Here is a 15,704-nt window from a genome sequence, read left to right as displayed (position 1 = left end):
AAACGAGAATTGATATGTCAGCAAGTGATGTTCAGAAAACCTGTTAATGACACATAACCTGCAAAAGAAATAAGTTTTGAAATATCTCGCCTGATATTGTTGTAATTATATTTGTTAAACAAAGAAGTATTTGCAAAACAGAACCTGTAAACTAATTGTGTATGTTTTGTTCCCTTTGCATAGCCACATTGAGGGGTTTGGAGCCCACAATAGTAGCAACTCTGTACAGTCCTGTTGTAAAGAAACAACCCGTGCTGTTTCCTCAAATCTATGCGCGATAAGTTACTTTTATTTACGTCGAGTGTCAACTGGCGGTGCTGGTACGAACTGTCGACTTTCTTCAGGTCTTGTTGCATCGCGCAACAGTCTGCTGGCGTTACAGGTTTCGTATCTCCGACAGCATCGTCAGCAAACAACGGCACGGAGCTTCCGACGTCATTCGCGAGATTGTTTCAAATGGTTCAAATGGCTCTGAGCACTATGGGACTTAACATCTGAGGTCATAAGTCCCCTAGAACTTAGAACTACTTAAACCTAACTACCCTAAGGACATCACACATATCCATGCCCAAGGCAGGATTCGAACCTGCGACCGTAGCAGTCGCGCGGGTGCGGACTGAAGTGCCTAGAACCGCTCGGCCACCTCGGCCGGCGCGAGATTGTTTGTGTACATACTGAACAGTGAGAGTGCTAAAATGATGGAACTTTGATACGGTCTAGTTTCAAAATCAGAGGTACTCTTCTTTCTTCTCCGCTGCATCTGTCACAAACTACACGCAGGAAGACATTGTCTTTCCCATCACGTGCTGATCGGTTAGTTATCTGCTTAAATCTTGTAGAAATCCCTCTGGAGAAGTGGGTCCTTTACATTCGACGATTGACGTCGACTGTTACTTTGATCATGCTCGTCTTTTGTCAAGCTTCCGCGTCGGCACTGCGGCCGAAGAGCAGCATCTGGCGCCTCCTAATGGGCCGAGAGCTGCTTCCCGCGCTCGAGCACGCCCCGAGGCAGCATCGTTTCGCAGCAGTACGGATTCCTCACACGGACCTGCGCCGAGCCTGGCACGCCGATGTCCGCCTTTGTTCACCGCCGAGGACAGGGCTAGCGGAGAGGTCGGCCTCTGTGTGTTTTGTTTACACTGAGGTTGTAGCAGCGGCTCTATTGCAACACTGCGTCCGCCTCGATGGACTTCCCGCCAGACCCCAGCACCACGGCGTCTTGCATTCGATGACCACTGTTCTGCAGCGCAACTAGCAAGATATTACACCTCAAATTTTAAAGTACCTCCGTCACATAGACGGCTGTACTTAAGCGATTTACGGTTGTCAAACGCGTATTGCAAAAGAAATCTTCAGGTAAAATAAAAAGCACAGACTGTCTCACTCACGCACCCACACACACAGACAACATATATAATTAACAAAAACGTAATCAGCATTGGTTATCCGTATCATTTCAGTTATTTTTACAAGAAAACAAGAGAAACGTAATCGTCATTGTATCAAATTCCATGAATTTCAGTTGTAACCTCCGGATAATAACATTTTTTGTTATTATCTACAACTTCTGTAATTGTAATTAGAGAATTTACTATTCGCAACAATGCACAATTGTCAGCAAGAGTATGTAAGAAATCGTGTGGGAGGCCCAGTACGATGTAAGATCTTTGACATAATAAACTGTACACCTGAAATAATGGTTCAAATGGCTCTGAGCAGTACGGGACTCAACATCTGAGGTCATCAGTCCCCTAGAACTTAGAACTAGTTAAACGTAACCAACCTAAGGACATCACACACATCCATGCCCGAGGCAGGATTCGAACCTGCGATCGTAGCAGTCACGCGGTTCCGGACTGAGGTGCCTAGAACCGCACGGCCACCGCGGCCGGCCTGAAATAATAATTTACTTTTCACGTCTTTTGAGAACCACGGTGTTCTCTGGCCCGTTTTCAGTTAAGAAACTTACAGCAAACGTCAATTACAGCGAAGCAACGAAATGAAGACAAGTTCTGATCAACGTTTATTATTTTCAGCGAGCTGAGTTTCACTCGCCAAATTTTAAAACATTTATTTTACTGATATGGATATGGTGTCTGTTCTTTCGAACACGTCGGAAAGAACAGACACCATATCCATAATAGTATATAGTTCTGGCAATACCGGCCATGACCTTCTTCTTCTGTGCTGATGCACACATATTCCCCGAACTCTTACGGGACTTTGTAAGGACGTCTTCCACGAGTAATGAGTGTGTTGGGGTGGGACACTACGAATGTAGTGTGTGGACATACAAGGTGAGAATATCAGTCTCGCGGGAGGCGTGCGCGAGATAGTCCCTGCAGTCGCACTATCCTCTGTGCCCCTGGTGGCTCAGATGGAACAGTCGGCTCTCAGCCGTGGCAGCGTGCGGACGGCCCCGCGCGCCGGCGTTGTTTACTTCCGCGTCGCAGCTTTAAGGCTCGTGTCCGTCCAACGTGAACATGTCGAGTGCTTACCGCCGTACGACCCTTAAAGTTTCCTTCCCAGCTGAACATGCGCGACCTCGTGCACATGAAGTTGAAACGTTCATACGTGAAGAAGTTCGTTTAACCACGTTCTCGGAATCCATTTTTCGATCACGAGTAGTGTCGTTTATATTAAAATGACAAACACCGATGTGTCTGAAGATGTTATTCGCCGCCATGCCAATGGACTTAAGTTCAAATACTCTGATGGTCACGTCGGAGCTGTAACACTTGAACTCGCAGAGTACCGTCAACGCACGATTAGGGTGTTTGAACTACCTTTTGAAGTGCCGAAGGACGAAGTTGTCTCTGCGTTACAACCATACGGTAACGTCATCGGTTACGTAGAGGAAAAATGGCAAACCTTCAAGACCTACCACGTCCTTAAGGTGTGCGTCAGGTCAGAATTGAACTGAAAAAACATATACCATCATACCTGACAATTGGCGGGGTGCGAGCCATTGTCATGTACGACGGCCAACCCCGAACATGTGCGGGTTGTGGACAAGAAGGCCACGTCAGATCCGCCTGCATGCGACGCCGCCTGATCCAGACGCCGGTCGGCGAGGAAGCGTCCCCAGCGGTGATCACTCAGATCCCTGTCACATATGCCAAGGTTGCCAAGGAAGGTAGCACCTCTACACAGGGTCCTCCGGCTCAGTTGACGTCGTCTGATCAGGTAGATGCAACCGCTACTGAGATTCCTTCTGAGGTGCCACAGACGCCAGATCCTGACCTGCCGCACCATCGCAGCACTGTGACTGAAAATGCTACTGAGATGGACGTTGATCCGGGAGTGGTACCTACTTCTGCTTTCCTTCAGACTGGTCCGGAGTCAGACGAAAGCCACCCGCAGTCAGACTCTGAACGACCTGTTCGAAAACAAGGGTCGACACGAAAGAGAAAGAAACGTAGCCGTACACCCCCTGACGAATCCATTCTACGGATGGATACCAGGGATGCAGACCAGAAGATGGACGACAAACCGCTCTTTGATGACCAAAAGTATGATGCGAACGACCCGCCACAGGCGACCACTGGCAACGAACACCGCTCCTTACGGGCGCCGTCGCCCCCACAGGTCGACGTTGAAGAGAGCCTATCCACTGAGCCGAAAACTACGTCTCCTTTCCACGTGGATGATGTGCACAGCCGGTGCCCTACCGCAGTATCAGTCTCCTGGGCAGACGACGTGGAGATCGAAGGGACTGGGGTGGACGGTGCTGATGATGGGGCGCCCCCATCGGTTGCGCCCGCTCCCGCAAACTCTCCACAATAGCAACCTCTTCAGCAGACCGGCAAGATCGACGACCTCTCGCTCCTGAAGAAGGAGCCCCACCTGTGCCTGTGGGACTCCAACACCAGCATTATCGTGTCGCAACGATTAACCTCGCGACCATTCGTGCGCCCCACAAACTAGCGCTGCTCCGTGATATGATTTATGATGCGGACATAGATATTGCGCTTTTTCAGGAAGTGCATGTCGCCGATTTTTCACCCCCACATGGCTTCACGGCGCATCTTTCTCCCGCTTCGGACACCGGTAGTGGTGTTGCCATCATCTTACGAGAAGGTCTTTCTGCCGAAGATGTCCTATACCTCCCCAACGGCAGAGGCCTGGCCCTTACTCTCTATGGTGTACGCATCGTCAACATTTATGCGCCCTCGGGCTCCAGCTACCGTCGTCAACGCAATGCCTTCTTCGCGAATGAAGTTACACCCCTTTTTATGGGACCACACGATGACTGGGTCATGGGTGGAGACTTCAACTGCACCCAGCGACCTCAGGATCAATTGCCGCGTCACTCGCCATGCGCAGCTCTGGGAACAGTCGTCACGCGGCTACAATTTGTCGACACGTGGAGACATGTTCACGGTGATCTTTTGGGCTTTACGTACTACACTGCACACTCCTCTAGCAGACTGGATCGCATCTACATCTCGCGATCCCTAACTCAACACACTCGACAGGTTGAAATCTGGCCTGTTGCTTTCTCAGATCATGAGGCTTACTTCTGTGACATTCTTCTCACAAGACAGGCAGTATGGCACGTACGTGGTTTATGGAAACTGAACACGGCACTTCTTAATTCACCTGACTGTCGACTTCTAATAGAAGACACTTGGATCACATGTAATAGACGCCGTTCCACGTATCCGTCTACCTTATCCTGGTGGATCCAGTGTGCAAAACGCGCTCTTCGTAAAACTTTTGATCCGGTATGGCAAAGATGTTGTCGCCTGGAGGAAGAGCACTATGGACTTTTACTACAGGATCCTACGAGAATGCTCCACGATGCCAGCCTCCCCTGACCGCCATACAAGGATGAACCATGCTAAGGCCCAACTCTCCAATCTCAAGCGAAGGCATTTGGAAGGAGCGATAGTACGATCTCGTACTGCTGATCGCATGCCTCATGAACATCCGTCGATGTACCATATCATCCAAGAACGCCAACATCGACGCCGAAAATTGATTCACGTCCTAACAGACCAAGAAGGGCGTCGCTACGTAACCCAATCTGCAATAGGTAATGTGCTTCACGCCCACTACCAGCAGCTCTACGCCGCAATTCCACATTCCCCAGAGTTGATCGAGGAAGTCTCACAGCTCAACTTCGGTGGTATCCCAGGAGATGCGGCGATTGACTTGATGTCAGAGGTGACTGATGATGAAGTCCGCGATGCGATCCGGGCAGGAACCATCAATCGCTCCCCAGGACCCGACGGTCTTCCCCTCGAATTTTATCGCACCTTCCGTGATTTGTTAGAGTCCACCTTCACCTCCATCTGTCGGGAACTGATGTCTCCGGCAGTACCTGTGCCGAACGCTTTCATGGAAGGAATTATTATTCCCGTACATAAACCGCATGTTGGCAACAATATCAGTGATTATCGGCCCCTCCTTCTCCTTGACAGTGATATGAAAATCTTCACTCGCCTTCTGGCGGCACGTTTAACAACGTTGCCTGATATGTTGTGTCGCCAGACCAAGCATCTTTGGGAGGGGATAATAATATCCGCACGGCTTTATGCCGCTACAGGGATATGATCGCCGTTACCCAGGCACAACGCCTCTCTGGGGCACTTGCGTCTTTGGACTTTAGTCAAGCTTTTGATAGGGTTGACCATTCGTTCCTTACGGCCGTTCTCCACCATATCGGTTTCCCAGCCGCCGTTATCACGGTAGTGATGCGCCTTCTGCGGGGTGCCTCTTCCAGGATTATGTACAATGGCAGATTCACTCCTCCGTTAAAAATAGGTCGATCCGTACGTCAAGATTGCCCTCCATCAGCGATTTTGTACGCCTTTTCCTGGGAATCCTTGCTGTGTGGACTAAGACAACGTTTGGTAGGGTTGTCCATAGATCGCCACCGATTTTGTTGCACGGTCTATGCTGACGATGTAGTCATCTGTTTACGTAATGCCGACGAGGTTCGAGCTGTTTTGACGTGGGTAGCGACTTATGGTGAGGCGTCGGGTAGCTCTTTAAACGTACGTAAGTCACAAGTTATGTTCATTGGCACGGGACTTCCCGTGGAGTGCGTCACACCTCTCACCACCGTTGATACCATTCGCTGTTTGGGAATAGATTTTTCATCTGATCTCCGGCGTTCAGCCACCATCAACTTCCGACGCCTCCTTTTAATGATCAGAGCAGGTCTTATGGACCATCGCCTTCGATCCCTATATATTATCCAACGAGCTCGATATGTCAATATATACAGGGCGTTTCAAAAAGAAAGAGCAGATTTCAAACATTTATTTCTCAAAAACTACAAATGATAGAAACACAATTCCAACGGTCCTTCACTCAATATGAGTACCAAATGTTACACAACAAATATCAAAACTGTACCTCAATATGAGCACCATTTGTTACACGACAAATATCAAACCGGTATCTCATTTCTTGCCACACACGACGCAACTGGTCTTTAGTTACCGAATTCACGGCCGCAACAATTCGATGTCGTACCTCTTGAAGAGTAGCGGGCATAGGTGGGACATAAACACAGTCCTTTATGTACCCCCACAAATAAAAATCGCAGGGTGTAAGGTCTGGTGACCTGGGAGGCCACAGACGATGACATTGATCTTGTGCTCCTGCTCTTCCAATCCACCGTCCTGGAATGGTGTTATTTAGGTACCGTCGTACAGGTTCAGAGAAGTGTGGTGGGGCGCCATCTTGCATGAAGATGAAGTGATTTGAATCTTCCTGAAGTTGAGGAAATAGCCAGTTTTCTAACATGTCCAGGTAAATGGTTCCTGTGATAGTTTTCTCCATGAAAAAGAAAGGTCCATAAACTTTGTTTACCGAAATTGCACAAAAGACGTTAACCTTTGGTGAGTCTCTTTCATGTTGAATAACGTCCCTCGGAGTTTCACTCGCCCAAATTCGTACGTTATGCCGATTAACTTTACCAGAAATGTGAAACGTTGATTCATCTGAAAAAATTAATCGTTCGGCAAAATTGTCCTCTTCCATGTCCTGTAGAATTGCAGTTGAAAATTCGAACCTTTTGTTGTGGTCGTCAGGACGCAATGCTTGCAATAACTGCAGTTTGTACGGCTTCATGTGCAGACGGTTACTCAGAACGCGCCATACCGTTGTTTTAGACATGTTTAGTTCGTGACTTGCCCGTGCCGTGGATTTTCTAGGGCTCCTTTCGTAAGCTGCACGGACACGCTCGACATTTTCATCCGATGTGCGTGGACGACCCGTGCTTTTTCGCTTGCAGATGCAACCATCTTCTACGAATCTGTGATGCCACTCATAAATTTGCTTATGACGAGGCGGCTGTTTGTTGAATTGACGGCGGAATGCACGTTGCACACCAACAATGGACTCTAACTTTGCAAATTGCAGCACACAAAATGATCGTTCCTGTGGTGTCGTCGCCATTTTCCTACAAACAAACGCCAGCGCCACTGCGGATTTGCATGGAACTTCTGCGCGGACCATTGAAAAACTTTGAACCTTTCTCTGACAAGAAACGTTTGAATTGTGTTTCTATCATTTGTAGTTTTTGAGAAATAAATGTTTGAAATCTGCTCTTTCTTTTTGAAACGCCCTGTATATCGCATCCAGAGTTCCCCAGGTAGCACAAGTTCTACCTTTCCCGCTTACTGTGGCTCGTCGCATGTTAGCAGCGATGGCATCTTTCGTCAGCTCTGGGCTGTTGTTCAGAGTTAACTATGCCACCCTTACTCTTCCCCGTGAACAAGGTGGGATATGTCTGTTTCACGTGCCGGACAGAGCTCGCGCCCTATTTGTCAGCTCCCAGATGACGGTATGGACACGTTGCCCAACGAGCCTCACTGGTCTCCTCCTGTCGGCATACTCGCCGGTCTGTCAGCCCCAGTGATGATATCGGATGTTCCGGCCCAGTTCCATTATATACGATACTTCTTTTTTGAACTCAGTTATCTACGCCTCACCATACCAAGACAGCTTTTACTCAAGACAAAGGCAGTATACGATGTCCTCCAATTAGGTCGTCCACCTAAACCGACTGAACAAAAGTTCCCCCAGGTTGACAGGCGTCATGTATGGCGCGCGGTTTTCGCCTGTTACCTTGACACGAATGTCCAATCTGTCTGGTACCTCACTGTCAATGGTAAGCAAATCATCCAATTTCGCCTTCATCGTATCCACCTCGCCCAATCACCTCTATGTTCCACGTGTGGAGTGCCAGACAATGATGAACATCGGTTTGTTTGCGGACCGGTGGCGGAGGTTTGGCACTTGATTCGTCGTATTGTGGCTTTTCTAACGCGGGACATTCCGGATCGGATTACTCCCTTTTCATTATTATTTTCGGAACGTGACTATTTTCCTCGGACAAAGACCAATGCTGTGAATTGGATTCGCGGTCATGCCATTCACTACCTATTTGGACAAACTGTAGACTCTGTACTCGATTTTTGGACATACTTCAATGACCGTCATTATGTCGTTGTCCGTCACCCAAAATACAGACAATTTTTCTCGAACTTCCTTGGGAGTGCTTTCGACGACCCGCCTCGCAGCTGGAAAGTGTTAAGCCAAGAGAGAAGAAGGTTTCCTGTTTGAACCAACGAACATTTCTGAACAATTGAACGGAACACATCACTTTCGAGAAGACGTGACTCAACATATTACCAGCGGGGCGCAGAAGGCCTCTGATCAATTACACAACAAAACTAAACAAAAAATAAAAAAATAAAAATAAAAACAATAAAAATAAAAATAAAATTCAGAAAAAGGAAGATTTTGTTTTGTTTGTAAGGGTAGTCCTAACCTTGATTTCCCGTATTTCCCCTGGTATAGACCAAGCGCGGACGGGATTCAGCTTTGGCAAAGCGCCAGTGCTTACGCAACGCCGAACACAGTGGTGACTCACACTGAGAGCATCCCAGAGTGCCCCAGAGGGCTACAACACTAAGATGAATCGCTTCTCGGCTTTTGACAAGATCAATGTAGTTTTTTTTTTAAATTAGGAAAGGTTAAATTAATAGAAAACATAATATACGATAACAAAAGATTTATTTTAATTTCTATAATAATGTATTACATCACCAGTAACTTGCACTTTAGCACATCTTCCTGCACCTTTAATCCACAAACAAACACTCTCCTGTTCATTAATTTTACGATGATTCCTTGTTCTGAGTAAAAAAGCCTGGTTAGATATGAAGTAGGAAACACCCAAGTCCCTATTATACACTTCCCCAACATGAAACGTACGGAAGGCTATAACATCTCTTGCATTAAATGCTTCCAAACCAGTAACATTCTTGACTTGATTACCATCATAACGAACAACGTCCGCGCTTGGTCTAGAGATCCTACCGTGCGCGTACGGGATTCGCGCCAGTCGAGTGCATGTGGGTTATATAAGTAATTACAGTCAAAGCCGGCTTCAGTCAGCGTGCAGCAGCGCGTGCAGCAGCACCGTAACAAGATTCTGATCGTGGAGGTACGCTCCCCTGGTATATAGCCAACGCCTGAAGTGGACCAGATTTTTTTGTTATAGGATGAAAAGTGGCGGTGGCTCTTTTTTTTTTGTAGTTCCATTTTATTACGGGGTTTTCAAAAAGAAAAAAGAAATAAAGTTAAAAAAAGATTGGTAAAAAATTTAAAAGAAGTCGGTAGAAAAAAAGTGGTTAGTGTTCAAGCCCCGAAATCGCTGGATCGAGTCCCATTCGTTAGTTTTTGTTTTTATTTCTAACACAGTCATTTTCTTTACTATTTATATTAAAATTGATGTAATGGGAAAAATACGTGTAATCAGATGAACTTTTGTTAAATTTACAACGTTATTTGGCAGTCTACAAATTTTTATTATCACAAATAATATAATATTCATAACTACCGACTATTAAAAAAATTTTTAAAAAAAGAAAAAAGGAAAAAAAAGAAAAGAAAGATGGATAGAGCGTCTGCCATGTAAGCAGGAGATCCCGGGTTCGAGTCCCGGTCGGGGCACACATTTTCTCCTGTCCCCGTTGATATATATCAACGCCCGTGAGCAGCTGACTGTATTAATGTAATGACATTTATTTTAGCTACATTGTTCAAAATTAATATTTTGTGAAAACTTCAACTCGGAATTATTTTCAGCTGACAACTTTTGTTCCCAGCAAGGCCATTACACCACACCTGCCACAAAACGACAATGTGAAGAAATTCACACGGAAGGTTGACGCGTCGACGACGTAACCGTCATTCGAGCCAGTGTGACGCACGAGGTGAACGACATCCCGCAGAAGGAATTCCCCGGCAGTTCCAGACTGCCGTTTGAACACTTTGAGCATTGTACTCGAGTGAGGGGAGAGTACGTAGAACAGCCGAGGCATTAAAACAACCGCCTTTAACTTTTGTGTGTTTTTTATTAATCTAGTTGAGGGAGTTTCTGTACTAGACGCCGGGCAGCACTTGGCCACCAGCGCGTGCAGGCAGCCACTTACCTGCGCCTGCGGCTCCAGCCCTCCCCCGCTGCCGCGGTGGCGAGTCCGCGCCCTGTGAAGGGCCGCAGGGCGTCCCACTGGCGGAGGCCGGCCCTCTCGTGGAAGCCGCCCCCGCCGCCCCCGCCGCCTCCCAGCACGGCCGCCGCGTGCTCCGGGTCGCTCAGCAGCACGTACAGCCGCGCACCCACCCACACCCTGCAACAGGCCAGAGCCAGCCGCTCACCTCGCCAGTACAGACCACACCGCAGCAGCAAGCTGAAGTCGCCGGCCAGCATCCGTGTCGTCCTTACTGCGCTCTCCGGACTGCACTCTCGTTACACGAGACTCTGCACGAGGTCCTGTCCTGTGGAGTTCTGTTCCTCTTTGCCTAACTACTGCAGCTTACGTCCACTCGAACATCCTTGCATAGACAGCTACCAGGGAAACCTGTCGTCGCCCTGGTGTTTGTTTACGGCTGTGCGTCCACGCCCGTACCTCGCATCGCCTGGCCTTGTGCTTCATGTGTGTGACGTCATACCGACTGAAATACGCGTCATACAATGATTTATTTTCGTAGCAAAATGTGTTGCGAATATAGTTAGTAACGACGAAGTAAAAAATTTAAATGTAATGCACGATGCAGCACTTTTTCACGCTCTCACTCTTTATCCCATCATATCTTCTGAAGTACGTGTCGTACAATGACGCAATTTTGGAGTTGTATTCAGAGCAAAACGAGGATAATGGAATGTAGTCGAATTAAGTCGGGTGACGCTGAGGGAATTAGCTTAGGAAACGAGACACTTAAAGTAGAAGGTTTTGCTATTTGGGGAGTAAAATAACTGATGATGGTCGAAGTAGAGAGGATATAAAATGTGAATGGCAATGGCAAGGAAAGCGTTTCTGAAGCAGAGAAATTTGTTAACATCGAGTATAGATTAAGTGTCAGGAAGTCAAAAAATGGTTCAAATGGCTTTGAGCACTATGGGACTCAACTGCTGTGGTCATCAGTCCCCTAGAACTTAGAACTACTGAAACCTAAATAACCTAAGGACATCACACACATCCATGCCCGAGGCAGGATTCGAACCTGCGACCGTAGCAGTGGCACGGTTCCGGACTGCGCGCCTATAAGTCAGGAAATCGTTTCTGCAAGTATTTGTATGGAGTGTAGCCATGTAATGAAGTGAAACGTGGGTGATAAATAGTTTGGACAATATGAGAATAGAAGCTTTCGAAATGTGGTGCTGCAGAAGAATGTTGAAGATTAGATGGGTAGATCACGTAACTAATGATGAGGTATTGAATAGAAGTGGGGAGAAGAGAAGTTTGTGGCACAACTTGACTAGAAGAAGGGATCGGCTGATAGGGCACGTTCTGAGGCATCAAGGGATCACCAACTTAGTACTGGAGGGCAGCGTGGAGGGTAAAACTCGTAGAGGGAGACCAAGATATGAATACACTAAGCAGATTCAGAAGGATGTAGGCTGCAGTAGGTACTGGGAGATGAAGAAGCTTGCACAGGATAGAGTAGCATGGAGAGCTGCGTCAAACCAGTCTCAGGACTGAAGACCACAACAACAACAACAACAACATTCAGAGCTATATGTGCACACTGTCCGCAGAATGTGAAGCGAATACAGTCAGTAGTAAAGAAGTCTTAAATTAGAGCGTCATGCCGCTTCTACTGCACGAACAGTGCAAAAATAGCGGAAAAAAGTCATAAACTTTATTTTCCTTTCGTAAAGCGTTTATTAACGAATCAGTCAACAGTTGCATTACTTACGTTTGGGGACCAGTTTCGAACATTACGGGTTCATTTTCAACCCTGGCCTACTGAGGCTGCACAGACAGCGTCTGCCCTTAATAATGAGCATCAAAGTGGCGACACGTGCTTCGTAAGATGTTTGCACAACGAATGTCGCAATCTTAGCAAGTCCAAATCGAACTTCTTCCAACATTTCCTCGGGGTTGTCCTCTAGGAAAAAAATTTGTAAGGGTTTGAAATTATGTGTAAAGGTTGCTGCAAGTCGCTAAGTGCTCTCATTCTGAAATACTGAATTAAATAAGTCTGGTAATTCACACGTTTTGGGCTGCGCTTCTGTTTCACTCCCAGCCCCACCTCAGTGATACGCAGGTGGTTCACAGCGACTGTTGCCTGACAGTAAGGTATAACTGTCCCAAGCTTGCTTGAAACCTGTCCAGTGATTTAGGACGAGATGTCGAGCATACGTACACATACACACATACATTATTTCAATATATATGGATTCTCGGCCCCTCTCCAAAACTTATACGAGGTTTGTTCAGAAAATTCCGCAACATTCGTAATTTCACACAAATGCTATGCTGAAACAACATACGGTTGGCATCCCTGCACATGCCTGTGTCCAACGAAAAACTACCGCAAGTTTCGTTGTTGCACGTCTGCTAGTTACTGTTCAGTGCTGTACCGAGCATAACGTTGTGTCGCACAGTTTGCGAATTTCGAGGCGGCACACTTACAGGAGCAACGCGTCTGAATTAAATTTTGCGTGAGACTGAACAGAGCCTTTACAGAGACACACCGAACGATGCAGGACGCCTGCGGTGGTGTTCGACCGAGGTTCAGTCTTCACAATGAGTCGGGAGAGGTTCTCCAAGACTAAAAAATTATCGTCATGTCAGGTCACGTGTCAAAGCCATGATGATAGTTGTCTTTGACTTTGAAGGATTAGTTGTTCATCATGAACTCGTGCTACAGGGACAAACTGTTAATCGATGGTACTATCGGGACGTGTTGTGACGCCTGCGAGAAAACAAGGAAACGGCCCGAAATGTCGCGAGACAATTCGTGGCTCTCGCATCACGATAATGCACGCACACATTCGTCGCTGTTGGTGCGTCAATGTTGCACAAAAAACGAAATCACTGTGCTGCCTCATCTCCGTGCGGTAACCGGGCCTCGAGTGCCGGTACAGCAGTAGAATAAGGCAGATGTCGCTGGACTACTTGCACTACTTCTGCGCACTCCGTGTTTTGTCAGCGGGGCCGCTCCTACAGGTTTCGCTCGCGTACCACGAAGCTCTGGTCTGGATCTGTGCACCTGCTCCCTACCTGTGCGGCGCCCTTTACGCTAGGCAGCGAGTGAAGTACCCACCTGACAGGCACTGGGTACTTTCAACTATTTCGTATCCCAGTCGCATTTTGCCGATGTATTCGCATCGTGTGATCAGTTTATGGACGGCGTGCGCCGAGAGAAGTTTCTGTAATCTGAAGATGCCTACCACAGGCGAAACGCGACATTGAAATTTGAAAATAAAAACCTCCGCGACCAAAACTGTAATTTTAATTCGTGTCTTACACTGGTTGCTGCATTAGCCGCAACGATAGACTGGAAGAAATAATGATGATGATGATGATGATAAAATAATAATAATACTATAACAATAATTATGATAGTGGCAGATATAGAAAGAATTTATGGGGATACAAAATAAATATTTTCTGATGAAGTGAGCTCTGACGAAATGAAATTTAAGTAGACTCCAACAGCTAGGAGCACTGGAAAATGAGAAAGATCTTGTTGGAAATTAGGATGTAATGTGGTAACGAGTGCTACGGGTAGACACTGTTGTTGCTCCAATGGATATATCATTGGCCAGCTTTTCAAGCTGAAGATGTTATACAGAGCCGGCCGGGGTGGCCGAGCGGTTCTAGGCGCTTCAGTCCGGAACCGCGCGACTGCTACGGTCGCAGGTTCGAACCCTGCCTCGGGCATTGATGTTTGTGATGTCCTTAGGTTAGTTAGGTTTAAGTAGTTCTAAGTTCTAGGGGACTGATGACCTCAGGAGTTAAGTCCCATAGTGCTCAGAGCCTTTTTTTTATTTTTTTTTTTATTCAGAGCTCTGATATAATGATTTTTTTTTGGGGGGGGGGGGTTTATTTCATAGTCCTGCTATTGAAAACGACTTCGAGAAAGTGTCTGAGCGATGAAGTGAGACAGAAACGATTTTTCTCTGACGGGAACGGATCTTTCTGCCGTGCTTCTCATACAAGAGCGTTAAGGTAGAGGAGAGATACAAGGGACGGTGTACGTTGATGAGACGGTAGAGGAGACGGAGGGTGTATGGAAATCTCTGCACTCGTCTACACGCAGCCACGACAGCTGCGCATGTGACGGTGAAGTATGATCAAAGAGCCGACCGTCACAGAGATCTCGAACTCTGACATTCGTAGCCAGTTCCAGGTGCCATGAGATTTGCGGAGAAACACCTCGCACATTGCAGTTATGTGCTCAGTCCAATTTAGACTTCCACCTACTATTACTCCCAGACTCTTTGCATTGTTCAGTTAACCGGCCGGTGTGGCCGTGCGGTTCTAGTCGCTTCAGTCTGGAACCGCGTGACCGCTACGGTCGCAGGTCCGGATACTGCCTCGGACATGGACGTGTGTGATGTCGTTAGGTTAGTTAGGTTTAATTAGTTCTAAGTTCTAGGCGACTGATGACCTCAGAAGTTAAGTCGCATAGTGCTCAGAGCCATTTGAACCGATTTGAACCATTGTCCAATCCAATTTAGATTTTCACCTGCTATTACTCTTAGACTCTTTGCTCGGAGAGAAAACTTGATATTTGTCCCATTTAGGAATAGAGATGGTAGAGAGTCGCGATATTTCGGGATAATGAGCCTAGAATGACCAAGCACTACCGCTTGGGTTTTGGATGGATTGAGCTTTAACCCTATGGCACCCCTGCAGCCAGGCGACTAGCGCGAGTTTTGGTGTTCTCGTAAAGATAAGTCATTTTAGATTATAAAACATATAGATTAGTACTGAATACGTGGTAAATAAGTGTATTAGTGTGCCGTTTAAGTCTACCATTAAAGGTTTCATTTTTCTTTACGTAATATAGCAGAAAACACGAAAAGACCGTACAGTCGTATTTTCTGTTTACGTTCTGCTGAAGCAAATCTATAGAATTTCGTTTAGTTGTTCCTTGCTCTCTCCAGCAATTTAACTTAGCGTACCTCTTCATTATTTAACTAGCATTTCCGGAAAGTAGCGTAAAGTTTAAGTTGTTGTTTCAGAAACTTTGCACTTTTGTTTTTGTTTACACACAGTTGCGTAAACAGTTGCGTATAGGCCAAATTTGTGTAACCATATTTTCGTGTTTATCTGTAATTTAACTGACTTATTCTTAATAAACTATTACGTTTATCATGAGTGAAAAGTGCTTGACTTGCCGTAGAATTGTTAGGTCGGGGCTTTGGTGTGATGGGTGCTGTA

The 15,704-nt window shown here is 46.7% G+C and overlaps 1 protein-coding gene across 1 annotated transcript in view; it reads right to left on the bottom strand.

Annotated features, from left to right (window-relative positions):
* Nucleotides 1-15,704, bottom strand: part of LOC126203497 (cytochrome P450 4C1-like) — a 160,500-nt gene that overhangs the window by 104,431 nt on the left and 40,365 nt on the right. Inside the window, exon 2 of the mRNA XM_049937826.1 lies at nt 10,461-10,655. Within this exon, the coding sequence (XP_049793783.1) occupies nt 10,461-10,655 (195 nt within the window). The remainder of the gene's footprint in view (nt 1-10,460; nt 10,656-15,704) is intronic.

This window comes from Schistocerca nitens, chromosome 9 (genome assembly GCF_023898315.1).
Source record: "Schistocerca nitens isolate TAMUIC-IGC-003100 chromosome 9, iqSchNite1.1, whole genome shotgun sequence".
NCBI lineage: Eukaryota > Metazoa > Arthropoda > Insecta > Orthoptera > Acrididae > Schistocerca > Schistocerca nitens.
The sequence above is the reverse complement of the archived record's forward strand: the minus strand, read 5'-3'. Positions and strand labels throughout refer to the sequence as shown.